Source organism: Salminus brasiliensis, chromosome 3 (genome assembly GCF_030463535.1).
Source record: "Salminus brasiliensis chromosome 3, fSalBra1.hap2, whole genome shotgun sequence".
Lineage (NCBI taxonomy): Eukaryota > Metazoa > Chordata > Actinopteri > Characiformes > Bryconidae > Salminus > Salminus brasiliensis.
In genome coordinates this window covers 643,485-658,289 of record NC_132880.1, presented here as the reverse complement: position 1 = coordinate 658,289, position 14,805 = coordinate 643,485, and the positions used below count along the sequence as shown (strand labels likewise).

The window sequence follows — 14,805 nt, the reverse complement described above, 5'->3', positions numbered from 1 at the left end:
GTTATGTTAAGTTGACACAGAGAGATTTAAAGCTAAACAAAACTGTCATGTAAATGTAGCTCATACATCATCTTAAGAGCCCCCAAATCAATCTTCCATCAATTTCCATCTAACCTAGGTTTTACGTAATGTATTATTTTTGTCATTTGATGTCTTGTGTAGGTCATTTACAAAATGTTATAAATCATCTAACATTAACAGCTGTAAATAGTGGATATAAAATTTTAATGTAAACATTAGTGTAGAAGAGAAACATTATTATTATTATTATTATTATTATTATTATTATTATTATAACTGTAGTTTTTGTGGCAACCATAAAAACATTAACAAAGCAATATTAAGCATAGCATTTGATTGGTCAGTGCAAATGATAATTAACATATCTTAACAGATGTGTGGATGTAACTGATGTGCTGAATTAGCCTTCTGGCTCTGTTAGATGATGGGTTTTGGATTTCCTTATAACCATTCAAATAAATAATTGAGGTAAATTTATAGAATGAGTCTTCACCTGTGCTTCAAGATGTCCACATGAAGGGCCCCACAGAGATGGAGGCCATGTCATGGATGTCCACAGATCTGCCAACTCTGTGGTGAAATCCAGGGAAACAGTGCTGCAAAACACAAAATATTCATTTAAAAAATTGATTAACTGCAGATGAGTGATTCACTGTCACTAGAGGGCGACATAACCACATGCTGCACATCTGAACTGCAAATGAAGAAATAGTTATAAACCTAATATTGCAATTTGTAATGAACTTGACATAAATGATTTTAATGTTATTGCTTTGGAGAAAATCAACCTGTTTCTCACTGAGATTAGAAAATAAGATCAATACATTATGAGCAATACTTTCTATTCAGCATGGTACTGTGTGTGACAAGATAAGAGAAGGTTACTAAACTCACCGCTGCACAGTTGTTGCCCCGCAGAAGGCAAAGGTGAATGGAGCAGTGAAGGTAAACTTTGTCGTAGCGGCCATTAAAGGCAAACATCTTGAAGGAGAAAAGGCCAGTTGTTGCGACACCATTCTGGAGAACATTCACTGTTTTATCATCTGGATTAGGGCACCTGAAAATATATATTTAATATTTAAATGTTACAGGTTAAGATGACAAAACATAGTACTTTTAACATGCACTTTTTCTCCATTACATTGCAGTAGGGCTACATGATACTAGAAATAAATGACATTTTTTTTGCGATATTTTTTTTTGTTCTGTGAAATATATACAGATATTGTCACCATATTGCTCCAGAAGACAGTGATATAACATGTCATGTTATAAAGAATGATAGTCCCCTTAACTTAATATTTTGTTGCACAACCTTTTGAGGCAATCACTACAATAAAATGATTTCTGTAACTGTCAATGAGACTTCTGCACCTCTCAGCAGGTATTTTGGCCCACTCCTCATGAGCAAACTGCTCCAGTTGTCTCAGGTGTGAAGGGTGCCTTTTCCAGATGGCATGTTTCAGCTCCTTCCAAAGATGTTCAATAGGATTTAGGTCAGGGCTCATAGAAGGCCACTTCAGTGTTTTGTTATTATCCTGTTACAAGACCCATGACCTGTGACTGAGATCAAGCTTTCAGACACTGGGCAGCACATCTCTCTAGAATCCCTTGATAGTCTTGAGATTTCATTGTACCCTGCACAGATTCAAGACACCCTGTGCCAGATGCAGCAAAGCAGCCCTAGAACATCACAGAGCCTCCATGTCTCACAGTAGGGACAGTGTTCTTTTCTTGATATTCTTCATTTTTCCATCTGTGAACATAGAGCTGATGTGTTTTGGCACCTGATCATGCCTCCACCTGGCCATTTCCTAATACTGTCATTCATAAAACTTTCTTGCCTCCCCACTTCACCCCCCCCCCACACACACTTTATCTGAACTCCTGAATACAATGTTATTAGATCAACGCCTCTACTTCTTCAGCTCCACAAGTTGTTTTTGATACCAATCAGTGCCACAATAAACCATTTACCTAAACTCTTCCCAGGCTTCTCCAATATCTCCAATACTGTGAAAGCTAACATGTGCAATAAAGTTTTTGATGGAGTAAAAACCAATATCTTTTATATTGGTTTTTACTCCATCAAAAACTTTATTGCACATGTTAGCTTTCACAGTTGACAAAACTCAAGACCCTGCCCACCTAAGATTATCATGAATTTTTTCTAGTAGCTTCTGAGAACTTGGAAGGGTAACTGTATACATTGTTACATCATTCATGTATGTCCTAATTGGAGGAAACCCAGGTAACAACCTGCAGCTTCTCCTTAATACAGAGTGGAATGGTGCAACACAACCCTTGACTACGCTAAATCTTCTTGCAGGTTCTTATTAATCATATGAGGACATTGATTAGACTTTATTATCAGCATATGAGCAGTTCTCCCTTGGAGTTTTCTTGGGTTCCAGATCTCATCTTGACCTCTACAGTTTTCCTGAACTGTCATTTCTTAATAATAATTTACACTGTAGAAACTGAAAGCTGAAACACTTGGATGTTTTCTTATATCGTTCTCCTGACTTTTTTACCTCTTTACCCATTAAATCATGTAAGACTTTGGCAAACAGTTTTACCCACTCCCACCATCTAAAGCATGTTTCTAAATATGTTTAAGTGAGCATCAACAGGAAGACCAATAAAAGAAAAAGACCCTGACCTATTAACAATGAGGTTCCAGCGAACATCGTAATGCTGGTCATTCACAGGAGTGGCCCAACAGGAGTCGATCACTGTGGCAATCTGATGGCTGTCCACTCCCTGAACAAACACTCCCACATGGATCCGCTGGTCCACCACTACGCTCACATTGCCATTATAGGGGTGGGAGAGGGCAGCATCCTGATAGGGAATCATCCTGACCTGGTACATCCCCTGACCATCTGGAAGGGTCTTGCGCACAATGCTGTGTAAACATGAAACACACTGGTTAATTCAAAGCCATGTACAAATGTTTTTTAAGATATGTAATTTCACCCCCTAATTCCTACTGAGCTTGTACTTTTTTTACATTACATAAATTAAAGCTGTTCAGACATTCATTTTAGTAGCCCTCCCCTTCACCTCTGCAGGGGGTTTAATTCAGTGTCCATGGAAAGAGTCTGGCTAAGCTGATAAATGCAGGAGAAACTCAGCTCCAGATGTTTCTTTCTGTGGATTGGTCCACCTGCTGAGTCTGTTACTCCCTGGATGGCATTGGTGTAGATGAAGTGTGTGCCGTTGGCCTGTAGATATCAATATAGAATAATTTACAATTAATAATTAGTCACCATGACGGTGTGGATGTACTGTAAATAAAGATTTATGCAAAGGTTTTTGCACTTTTGGTGAAATCAAACTCCTTTGCTTCAAACATTTAAAAAAAATCATATTTTCAGAAAGTCCTAATGCACATTTACTTTCTGTAAATGGAGAAAAAAATCATCAATGTTTACAATCATATTTACAAAGGCTCATATTTCTTTGGCAGGGTTTAGATCATAATTGGCATATCGAACCAGAGGTATGTTCCTATTATTAGGAACCTTGTCCAAATACTCATCCCACATATGCTGCCCCAAGCAACTGCCTAAAGACCTAAAAATAAAACTAAATAAAACAAATGCCATGGACAAATAGTGTCAATAGTGAACTCTTTAGCCAATATCAGCAAAGGTACATGACATTTTAGAATGGCTCTCACAGTTCCCTGACCTAAACATCATTAATAAATGTGTGAATAGATATAAAATAATTATCAAAGATTAAGTAAATTTGCATAAGTACAAAAATATTGTGTCTGCAACAGATGCAGTGTTTACTATTTTTCAGTAATAAGAAATTTACCAAACTTTTGCATATAACAGTTTATTAAACAGTGCTTGAACTCAATCTGTATGGGCATTTTCAGTGTACCATGAGGTTGGTTCCACAGATGTGGTCATCGTTATCAAAACGGAACACCAGTCTGCCATTTTGGAGAGTTCCTGTGCAGTTGGGATCACTCAGGTGCAGGACATCAGCAGAGAATCCAGCTTCAAAGAGCTGACAGCGGGACAGAGACATGGTGCCAGAGCTGCTCTCACACTGTTCTTTGGAGTCTGGAACCAAGAAAGAGAAAAAATGGAAGGAGGTGAGTAACCATTTTAGTGATCTGTAAAGGTGAGTGTCTTAAAAAGTCTTTGTACCATAAGACTCAATCCTCGGTCTAGGATGATTCTCATTGCAGAAGCAGCCATAGATGTTGTCTTTCTCCCCACACCATTCATCGGCAGTGCAGTTCAGCTCTGCACAAGGGTCCACCCTCGCTAAAGAGAGAGAAAAAGTAACAATGGACAATAGGCACTTTACAATAACATCATTAATCAGTAAAATGTGAACTACATCTAATCCTGAGACAGATCCATAAATAAAGCCGACTTACAGCAACCTAGATCTGACCGCCAGTCTGAGATCTGAAGGCCCATCGTGGTGCAAGCAACCTCATAGGCCTCCAGAGCTGAACACAGCATGCCATTGGCTGATGAGTAGACACATAGGTCATACACACAGGAGTTGAAGTAAACTACAGGGTTGACATGAACATGGCAGAGCTGGAAGGGTCCACTGGTGTTGGTGATGATGCTGCAGACTTCAGAGTACTCCTGTCTGAAGGGGCAGTCATTCACATCAACTCTCTGGTCATTAGTTCCACATCTGAAAAAGAAAATCAGGGATAGTGTCAGGAAGTGTAAATTGTTGGTTTTAAAAGTAGAAAAAAACAGTTGTTGTCTAAATTTTAAATTAAGTGTATAATTATTATTAAGATAGATTTGGGTCACAATCAGCTCTTTCACTTATTTTTGTATCTATTGTAATTTAATCAAGATAGAGGTAACTACCCTGGGGTACTCATAGCTGATCTCCAGCTGTTGCCAAGAATATCATCACTGGGTGCAAGAACTCCATTTGGCATAGCTTTGTCATCTGCAGGGTCTCCATTATTGTTGCCACACATTCCACAGACAGATCCATGGAAGCTTGGACCCAGCCTCACCAAAAGTGTGAAATGGCCATCAAAGTAGACCATTAGCTCACTGGATGCATTAACAACCACAAAATCTTGCTCCCGATATACTTCTGCAAGCTGTCCGATTCCAAAAGCAGATGAGTCCACGTCTGTCCCATCAACCTGCAGCGAGATCAGAACACAAACTGATGAAGGAAAGAAAGAATGACAAGATTCCCACACTTCTCATTCCCAACAGGAAAGATGGATACCTTGACTCTCTTGTTCTGTCCAATAGTAATCTGTTTCCGCTGTCCCCATTTAGTAAGCCATATGTCGACTGTAGATGCAAAGGACACAGCCTTGTTCTCACGGTGCATGTTGGTTGCCACCACTACGAATTCCAGGCCGCTGTCTGAGACATTCCTGCAGGTCTTCGATATCTCATATGAGCAAGTGCCCTGAAAAGGTTTCATGAAATATCAACATCTGAAAACCTTTGTGAGACACTTGAGATCTTGTCCCATTAATTCAAAGATCAGCATTTTAACTGTGTTCACTGAATCTATACTTGCCTGGAAGGTGGCTACAGCTCCATCAAAGGTGAGGTAATGGGGATCACCCCAGACCATGCATGAGGGCATTGTGCTATAGCATCCATGTTGTCCATTCCTGATGGTACACTCTTGGGAGGGAAAGCAGGATGAGGCGGTGCAGCGCAGGTCATTGGGAGCAAAGCACTCACAGCGTTGTGAACATTCTGGGGTCCAAAACTTGTCACCAATCTGCAAAACCAAAGTATATGAGGACATTATAGTTTTTGAATATTAACAATAAAAAATGCCCATTTTTATTGAGGCTCTGCACTTTACTATATGAATGGAAAGTTGTTGGGAACTCACATTGAAATAGAATCCATTGTACAGGCAGCCACATTGTTCTACTGGTACACAGACTCCTCCACTTCTCACAAAGCCTTCATTACAGAAGCAGCCCTCTGAGCATGTATGCTTGCATACAGCATCAATGCTGCTTGCACAGGTATGCCCACAGTCTGTGCCACAAAGCTCATAGTGGCTGTTCACGGGACAGTCCATGCCTGTGAATTTACGAAATGCAACAAGGTCACACAGTCACTTAACTTTAGTTCAACAACAAGTATTTTTGTTTACTTCTAAACCTGTGGGGATCAATTCTACACTGCTACATGATAGTGAAACTAGAACGCTTTAAAACATAAAACCTCAAATTTATACTCTTTCACCATTTAAGAACTTCAGATTCCAGTGAATCACTTACGGCAGGTTGTGTTCTGCCTCCAGGGGAAGATCGGGGCATTGGCAGACTGGCAAGCACTCACATATGTTTGGATAGAACGGCACAGTACATCATGTCGGTTCCCAGAAAGGCATAAGTCAAATGCACAGTCATCAAAATAGGCCTGGGGGTCCACGTGGGAATGGCAGAAACTCACGGGACCCTGTCTGTCCCTGAGGATCTCACACTGAGCCTGTGCTGCAACTGGGTTTTGACATGTTGAACAGGAGTCTCCACATCCGTCACTGCATGAAGTGTCGTTTTCAACCTTCCAGTCAGCTCCAAACTGAAAAGCTGAAGGAGCCAGTGCACCCGAGCGAATGCGGAAATCGTCATTCTTCTGGCCATTGAAGTTACCACACAGGCCACATGTCGCTCCGCTGTAATTAGCTGGGACAGTGATGCGCACTACCCAGGAGCCATCGTAACTGACACTTAGGCCAAAGTCAGTTGTAATGAATGTGTTCTGCCCGCTGGAGTAAACAGAGACACGGCCAGAATCGAGGAGGACCGGAAGATTCTTGGTCTCACTGTCAATCTAATGGAAACAAACAAGAATCATGCAGTAGTCTTTAAAATCCTATTGATTTCATTCCTTGAAGAAATCTTTTGTGCTAACAAAATTCAACACCATCTTGTAATACAATCTTTAACTTTGTAGTAGTTGCTTGATCCTACAGAGTTTATATTTGTTGCTTACCTCAGCAGTGCCACGCATGTTGTGTGAGACGTGAACAAGATGTCCTGAGACATTAACGTACACTTCAACAGTGATTGACACCGGGAGTCCGTTCCATGCTTCATTTCTTGCAACAACCTGGAAATACGGTAGCCCTCGAGTGTTATTGCATACAGTTGCCAGGATGTATCTGCAGGTGCCCTGGAAGTCAAACGTGCGTCCATCGAAAGAGGTGTAGTGGGGATCTCCTGAAGCAGAGCATGTGGCATGGGGTTGAGGGTGGCAGCCATATTCTCCCCCAACAATTCGACAGGTTTCCTGCTCACTGCACGATGATGGGCTGCAGCGGACAAAACCTGTAGTTCCATCACAGACACACTGGGACTGGCACTGCTCACCATGCCAGAACCGCTCTCCACCCTGCCTGTAGTGCCCTTCATGGAGACAGCCACAGCCCATAGGAGGCACACAGCGGTCTCCACTTAGAAGTAGCCCATCATTACACTGGCATCCTTCCTGGCAGTTTTGGCTGCACAGAAAGGGGAATGAGAGACTAGGGCAGGCTGCCGGGCAGGAAGTACCACACAGCTGATAGTGGCTGTTGGCTGGGCAGGGGAACTCTGTAGTAGAAAAAGGAAAAAGTACTTGTTGATGTTGTCTATATTTGAAAGTTTATACAATGACAAATCTAATGAAAATATTTTTCAGCACTCACCACAGTCAGTGATGTTTCTCCATTCTTGCACAACACTGCCAGTTTGCTGACAGAGCACAGCGTACCCTCGCAGGGCCTCACACAAGGCCTCCTTTGCCCCATCTGTCTGTTGCAGGGAACTGATGCAATCTTCTACCCTTATCAAGGGATCCAGGCTGCTGTGGCATTGAGCAAATGGTCCAAATGGTGAGGCCATGATACTGCATTGCTGTCTGAACTGGCTGCTGTTCCGATAATATCCTCGTTGCCAGATGTCGGTTGATTCTTCACAGAAGGCTGAGAGGGATCCATCCCGCCAGCTATCCCCAAACATCCGGGAGTCATTCATCAAGACTCCAATGGGACTGAGGAACTCATCTTCACGGTATCCATTCAGATTTCCACACAGCCCACCGAGTGTGCCATTGTAGGTACTGGGGGCAGTGATTCGGATGAGGTGTGGCCAGTCAGCTCGCACAGTTACCCCAAAGGTGGTTTCCATGATTATACCCTTCACACTGCTGTGGTAGATATGGATTCGACCACTGCCAACACTAAACGGCAGAGCAACTACCTGACCATCCACCTGAAAAAAATACAACCTTAAACTTTGAGATCAGTGATTGAATCACATTTACCCATAAAGCTGTGCACTGTTTAGTGAAGAAGTGATTGAAAAGCTAGCTTACCGTTGCTGTTCCTCCTTCTCCCATCTTTATAGAAACATGAGTTCCCTCTGCCTGAAACGTCAGCACTCTGGAAAAGTTCTGAGGGCCTCTAGGCTGTTTCTGAACTGTTACTGCAAAGTTAGGTCGTGAAGAAAGTCCCATTACCCTAGCGAGAGTAAGCTCACAGGCTCCTGGGTAGCTGAACATCAGTCCATCAAAGGTGTGATATGAGCCTGGTCCTTCAACCCAACAGGTGGAATAACCTATTGGTCTGCAGCCTCTCACACCATTATGGATTGCACACATCTCCTGTGGACCACACTGGAAGGTTTGGCAGCTCATTCCTCCGTTGAGGCAGGAACACTGCCTCCCACAATTCTCGTCCAATACCACTGACTGACCACTGGCATAGTAGAGCCCTTCAAAGGTACAGCCACAGTTAGCTTGAGGAACACATTCCCCAGCACTTAGGACATATCCTGCATCACAGATGCAGCTCTGCTGGTTTGGCAAGGGGCAATTTAAAGGTGAGGAGGGGTTACTGCAAGTTGCAGGGCAGCTTGTTCCATTGGACTCAAAGTGACTGTGCCTGGGACATGAGATTTCTGAAAGTAAATGGTGAGAACAGGAGGGTTAAGTTTATGATTTCCTGATTTTCTAAGACTTTTCCATTATTAGCTTTATCATAAAGGAACACTTTTAACCCGTACCACAGAATCCTTGTCTCCGCCACTGGCCAAGCTGAATGCCTTGTTGCTGGCACTGAGCAGCATACACGTTGAGAGCCTGGCACAGGATTGGCTGGTATCCTCCTCCCACACAAAGATCATAGATACAGTTCTCTATGAAGGTCTGGGGAGCCAGACTTGAATGGCAAGAGGTAAAAGGACCAGCAGAATCTGCCAGGATTCCACAGTAGTCTGAATTACTGTAGAGATTCCTCTGAACTGTGGTACAAGCAGCACATCTCAGGCCTGAGCAGTGGGTATTCTGGCAGCCAGGATCGGTGTCCCCTGATGCTTTCCAAGAATTTGCAAAGTCAACATCTGAACTCAAGACATCTCCTAAAGGTGTGCGGAAGTCATCATCTGGGTGGTAGTTGAAATTGCCACACAGGCCACACGTGGCATTCTGGTAATCATAAGGCACACTGATGGTCACATAGGAATATGCATCATATGTGACAACCAAGCCAAAATCTGTACTGATGGCCACTGAGAAACCTGACTGGTACACTTGAATGGAGCCATTGCGGAGGCTGAATGGTGTTGCTGCAAAACTCCCATTCACCTGAACAGGCAACAGAAAAACATGTCATGGAAAGGAATTCATAAAACCGAATTTCACTGAACTACTGCTGTGGTGCTTACCTTAGCCTCATATCGATGATCTTTCACCAGTTCCAGTTCTTCATCATAGACAAATACTCTGACTAAGCGTGTCCATGACACATGGGTGCTGCCTCTGTGCTCATTCTTCCCTTCAATACGGTAGTATGGCAACCCATCCCCACAAGCCTGTACAGAAGGTTCAAAATCAGGCAGGTTTGATCTTTCAGAGATTATCTTGAATATGCCAATCATAAATTCTACAGCAATGACTGAAACACAGTGTAAGACTTTACCTCAGACAGAACATAGGTGCAAGTGCCTTGAAAGTGGAAGATCTGATTATCGAAGGTGTAGTAGTGGGGGTCTCCAGAGATGGTGCAGGTTTTGCGCTGAATATTCTGGCAGCTATACTGGAAGGCGGCAGGCCGGCATGCTTGAGAGAAGGTGCAAGGCTGTGAGCTGCATTGGAGACCCCTGCGGGTGCAGGTGCACCTCTGCCAGCATGAAGAATCTGTCCAGAATGTGGTTCCCTGAGGCACGTTGTTGCCTGAGAAGAGTTAAGAGTCTGATTAATTTAACTGTGTAATCTTAAATCTGATGCTGATTCTCAAAAACATGTAGCTGGAAGTGACATTACCATTAAATTCACATCTTTGTGAACCATGATCGACACGGAAGGCCCATCTGCCTGTGACATTCACATTACTGCTGTATGTGAAGACGTTGTAGTTGTATTGAAATGACCCAGGAATTGAGAAATAGTAGCTGGAGTCATCTGTGTCATAACCAGCCTAGTAATTAAAAACAAAGCCATAATCATTTTAAAATACAATAATATATATTTGTCCATATAGTAAACAAATTTACCACAGTTGATTAATTCCCACCTGTACACTTCGGCTTGTTGGAGCAATTTGACCATAGTTCATCAGAATGAAAGAGAGACGTCCATCTGAAATCAAGACCGCTTGGAAGGATGTTTCCTGAAAATTGTTAATGATAATTAAGATAACTTGGAACAGTTTTAGGTACTGGTGGATCACATGATGAGTAATTGAGGCTCTAATGTTAATTATAGTATGTTACTGTGTTTTCCAGTGGAAAAGAAGGGTTAATGAAGTAAAATGGAAACTGCTAAATTAACATATGATTTTAGTCTTTGATCATTTTGTTTCATCAGGAATACAATTTCCATTTTAAGCATGTGGGGGAAGACTCTTACCGTGCCAGAGTAAGGGAAGTATGCTACTTTATCCCACGTTGCAACAAAGACCCAAGTAGCATTGAAATGCAGCTGAGGGAAATATTGGTTAATGTCCTGTGTAGCCTGTGAGAGAACACTACCAGAAGTGTATTGCTGATAGGAGATGACACCATTTCCACGATTGTCAATGTCTGTCCAGAATGCAGCAATGAGGTCTCGTCCTCCATTAGCAGGGAACTGATAGGGGGTGAAGCTGTTCCATGCCTGATCAAAGGTTAAGTGTCCATTGTTGTTCACCTACAGAAAACAAAGAAAAACTCACATAACTGTAGATATGAAAAATGTATGTAAGTGCTTTGAATCCAAACTCAGTGAATGGAGGAACAATCTGACTCTCAGAGTGTTCAATCCAGTTAGGATGTAAGATACAAGATGAGATCTGAACATTAAAGGTAATATAATCAGCATTACAAATGACCCTTCTTTTTTTACGATTTCTGTTGGAAACTACTTGGCTTTTGTAAAGTCAAATGAAAAAATAAAACATATAAATAACAACTTAATGAAAACGCATGTTTGTATAAGTCTTTGAACAGGTAATAACAATTTAAAAGTGTTCATCCATTCCTCCTGCAGATCTGCCCCAGTGCTTTAGGTTGGTTGGATGATGCTTGTTGACTGACTTTTGTGATTCTCACAGTGATTTTCAATTGGACTGAGATTTGATTTTGCAACCGTAGAACATTCACCTTTCTGGTGCTGTTAACCACTCTTGTGTTGTTCTCACCGTCCATCCATCTGTTTTTCAGTTTTAATGAAAAGCATCTCCATAACATGTTTCATGTCTACAACTTTATATTTTTTTAATGCTCTTTTCTTGGGTCTTTTATCCTGAAAAGCTGACCGTATTATTGATCACAAGTATAGGTTAGGTGTAAGATAGGTGTGTCTTTGTTAGGGGGAAATCTTTTATAGGTGTCATAGCATCTTCCAAAACCAGGGGATTAATAATGCCTGCTAACAAGCTTATATGCTCACAGAATATTTGTTTTGATTTGCTTGCTTTTGCAAATGCAGACAGAAAGATACAGTAGATAGACCGATGTTAGTTTGATGTTAGTATAGATAGATATTCTAATTGGGGTATACACGAATGCTAATATGAATAAAGAGAAATTAGTATATATAATTTGAAAGTCTCAAGACATGAAAATACAGACTGACTTACAAATACTTGACTGTATGTTTTTCCAAAGAATGTAAAGGATTGTAGAAGAGAGATAACTGGTGAACCTCCATCATCAATTTTTCCATTCACTATGTCTCCAGCTCTTACTCCAAACAGGTAGAAAGGTCCTAACAGATATAACAGATACTGAAATTAGTATGTAATTGAATTCATTTAGTGTGAGTATTTCTGCTGATGCACTGAATCTACAAAGGTAAGGAAGGGAATGCTGCATTGACCTGTTCTTAAAAGCCATATGCTCTTTTTCCCTGCTTTCATATTAAAATTGCAATTTAGTAACTACTGTTTATAATTACAGTAATATTGAATATAAAGTTAATATATAGTTCTGACAGTTAGCATGGGTTTTCTACAGTGAGAGGATTAAAGAGCTATAATATTCAAAAATTAAGATGATAGTAGCTGTTATGTGTGTGTGACCCAGACTGCAAAATAGAAAAAAGAAAAGAATGACTCTACATACCGGTCGTAGTATTTACTTGTACAGTCGTTGTCTCGGGTGGATTCGTCTGAGTAGTCGTGATCTCTGAATAAAAGTCAGAAAATACATTAAAAATTACATTACACAGGTTGGACACCCACGGCCCGACGAGTGGATAGAAAATAAACTGATCTCCAGAAGTTAAACATTAAACATTAAACAACTACCTCATTTTTTCCCCAATATTTAACACTACAAAATAACAAGGGCCAAAAGCAAATGTTTAGGTACACTGCATGCTGCTACCTGCAGCAATACATGTTTTGGTGTACATTCTTTTGCAAGTATCCCTAATGATCTAGTCACAGATATTTTGTGATGTTTAGGTTGGGGGACTGTAAAAGCAATGGCTAGACCTCCAGCTTGTGCCATTTGAGGCAGTCCATTATGAATTATGAGGTGTGTTTAGGTTCATTATCCTGCTGTAGAAGCTCCTCCTCCTATAATCTTTGTCTGTTTTAGAGATGGTTTGACATTTGCTTCCAGAAGAATTTGCTAGAATTTAATTTTTGGAAAGTTTAGAGGAGGAAAATGAGAATGAAAAATTGTCAATTTGGATCAGTTACTTTAAAGGGGGTGAATATTTTGTTGCCAAGACATATTGTACATTATAACTTTACATTTATTGTTGACAGTTTGTCATGAGAGAAAATGAATGTAAAGAGTTGTTTACCTGTGGTAGTGGTGGCAACAGTGGATGTCTCTGGTATTTCTGGAGGGGTAATGCTGGCAACATCTGTAACAGAACATTTTTAATGTTAATATCAACATTGCCTCTTAACACAGACCTCTTACTGGTAATTCTGCTGGTAGAATAGAAATGTGTTTATTAGATTTTTTGTCTACATTTTGTTTGTGTACATTTGTTGTCAGAGGAGTAATGGCTGTAACAGCATCTACATAGAGCATGTATGTCTACACTGCACATAGTAAAATAGATCAGTGTGTGATCAGAGCTACCATGTTTTTACTCCTGTACAAAATATGGAGGAGGCTTTGGTTCTTGTTGGATGCGCTGTATTTTTTCCTGATTGAGCTTGAGTGTAAGCTCACTCAGAGCGATCAGTACTTTTTTATCCAATTAGAGAAAGGATAATGTTAGTTGTTCAGAAAAAGAGTTCCTGCAGAAAGATGTTAAAAAAGGAAACAGAAGTAAACAATGATAGTGATGAAATATTATAACAGGAATCATACACACCTGCACAATAAGCTGATGCACAGGTGACGGGACTGACAAACTCATATACGTAGTAATTTCCTGGACAAGCTTTCACTTGAATGGGGAAGGATTTGAAATAACAGCAGTCACCATACCAGCTCCCGCAGACCTGCCGAGTGACCACCCCATCTTCTAGGTGTGGATGAGAACCATTGAGCCAGAGAGGGATATCAGTGCCACACCTGCCTTGACCGACACATGACTCCGGCATCCTTGTGTTATTGCCCTGATAGAGAAGACGATACCAGCCGTTCCAGCTGGTGTAGCTGTCGCACCATGAATACCACCACCACCACCAGTAGTTATAGCCATAATGGTCTGTATTGTTTGTGGATCTCCAGGGCTGGTCCAGTACATTGTAGTTATCACAGGGGTCAGTGTTTGGGTAACTGAGGGCCACTGAAATGGAAACATAAAAGAAGACTTTTAGAAATGTTTTAGAACTGGTAAGAAACTAATAGGTCATCTTTAAAAGTAGAAATCATGTGTGTACAAGTTACATAAAACAGCTTACGGTGTTCTAAACATGCTTTTCTCAATGAAAAAATAATTTGCTGCCATGCATGTACAGTGTAAAAGCATGCCTATAGTGGGTGTCAATGGTGTTAGCCATAAGTTGCACTGTTTGCACCAGATTCACTAATAAGGTTCAGAGTGATTGTGCAGTAAAAGTGATTCCTAGGTGGTTGCTATGCAAAAGTGGCAGAAGTGCACAAGCCCCATATTTATGTAAAAGTACAGATAGTGCAGTTTAAAAAAATTGTATAATTTCCTTTTTTTAAGTAAATATGCATTTATTTTTAAAGAATGTTTTAATTGATTAAAAAAAACATTTGAGATGAAATAATGGTTTATACATCATCACAATCATACAGATGACATGATAATCTCTGCTTTTTTGTACAGCAAAAACTTAAATCTAAAAATACAGAGATTGACAGTTTCATATTTAGTATATTGGTGGTGAATGTGG

At 40.8% G+C, this 14,805-nt stretch overlaps 1 protein-coding gene across 1 annotated transcript; it reads right to left on the bottom strand.

Annotated features, from left to right (window-relative positions):
- Positions 1-521: 521 nt before the first annotated feature.
- LOC140551121 (alpha-tectorin-like) lies at positions 522-14,058 on the bottom strand. The gene is made up of 25 exons (XM_072674487.1): positions 13,812-14,058; positions 13,287-13,349; positions 12,596-12,682; positions 12,112-12,239; positions 10,902-11,180; positions 10,567-10,662; positions 10,317-10,470; positions 9,973-10,226; positions 9,719-9,865; positions 9,059-9,638; positions 8,370-8,953; positions 7,702-8,266; positions 7,008-7,606; positions 6,290-6,845; positions 5,893-6,089; positions 5,566-5,775; positions 5,263-5,451; positions 4,884-5,173; positions 4,427-4,698; positions 4,191-4,310; positions 3,919-4,103; positions 3,088-3,248; positions 2,684-2,929; positions 916-1,078; positions 522-617 (listed from the first exon to the last, which is right to left on the bottom strand). The coding sequence occupies exons 1-25, from the start codon at positions 14,041-14,043 to the stop codon at positions 522-524; spliced, it is 6,453 nt and encodes a 2,150-aa protein (XP_072530588.1). The 5' UTR covers positions 14,044-14,058.
- Between the last annotated feature and the right edge of the window lie 747 nt (positions 14,059-14,805).

Bases quoted from the DNA above. Each gene is read 5' to 3' on its own strand.
- LOC140551121 (XM_072674487.1), bottom strand. From the start codon at position 14,043: ATGCCGGAGTCATGTGTCGGTCAAGGCAGGTGTGGCACTGATATCCCT. The intron at 2,930-3,087 runs GTGAAGGGGAGG...ATGTTTACACAG, and splicing joins GAATTAAACCCCCTGCAGAG to CATTGTGCGCAAGACCCTTC. The intron at 1,079-2,683 runs GTCAGGGTCTTT...ATATATTTTCAG, and splicing joins TGGAACCTCATTGTTAATAG to GTGCCCTAATCCAGATGATA.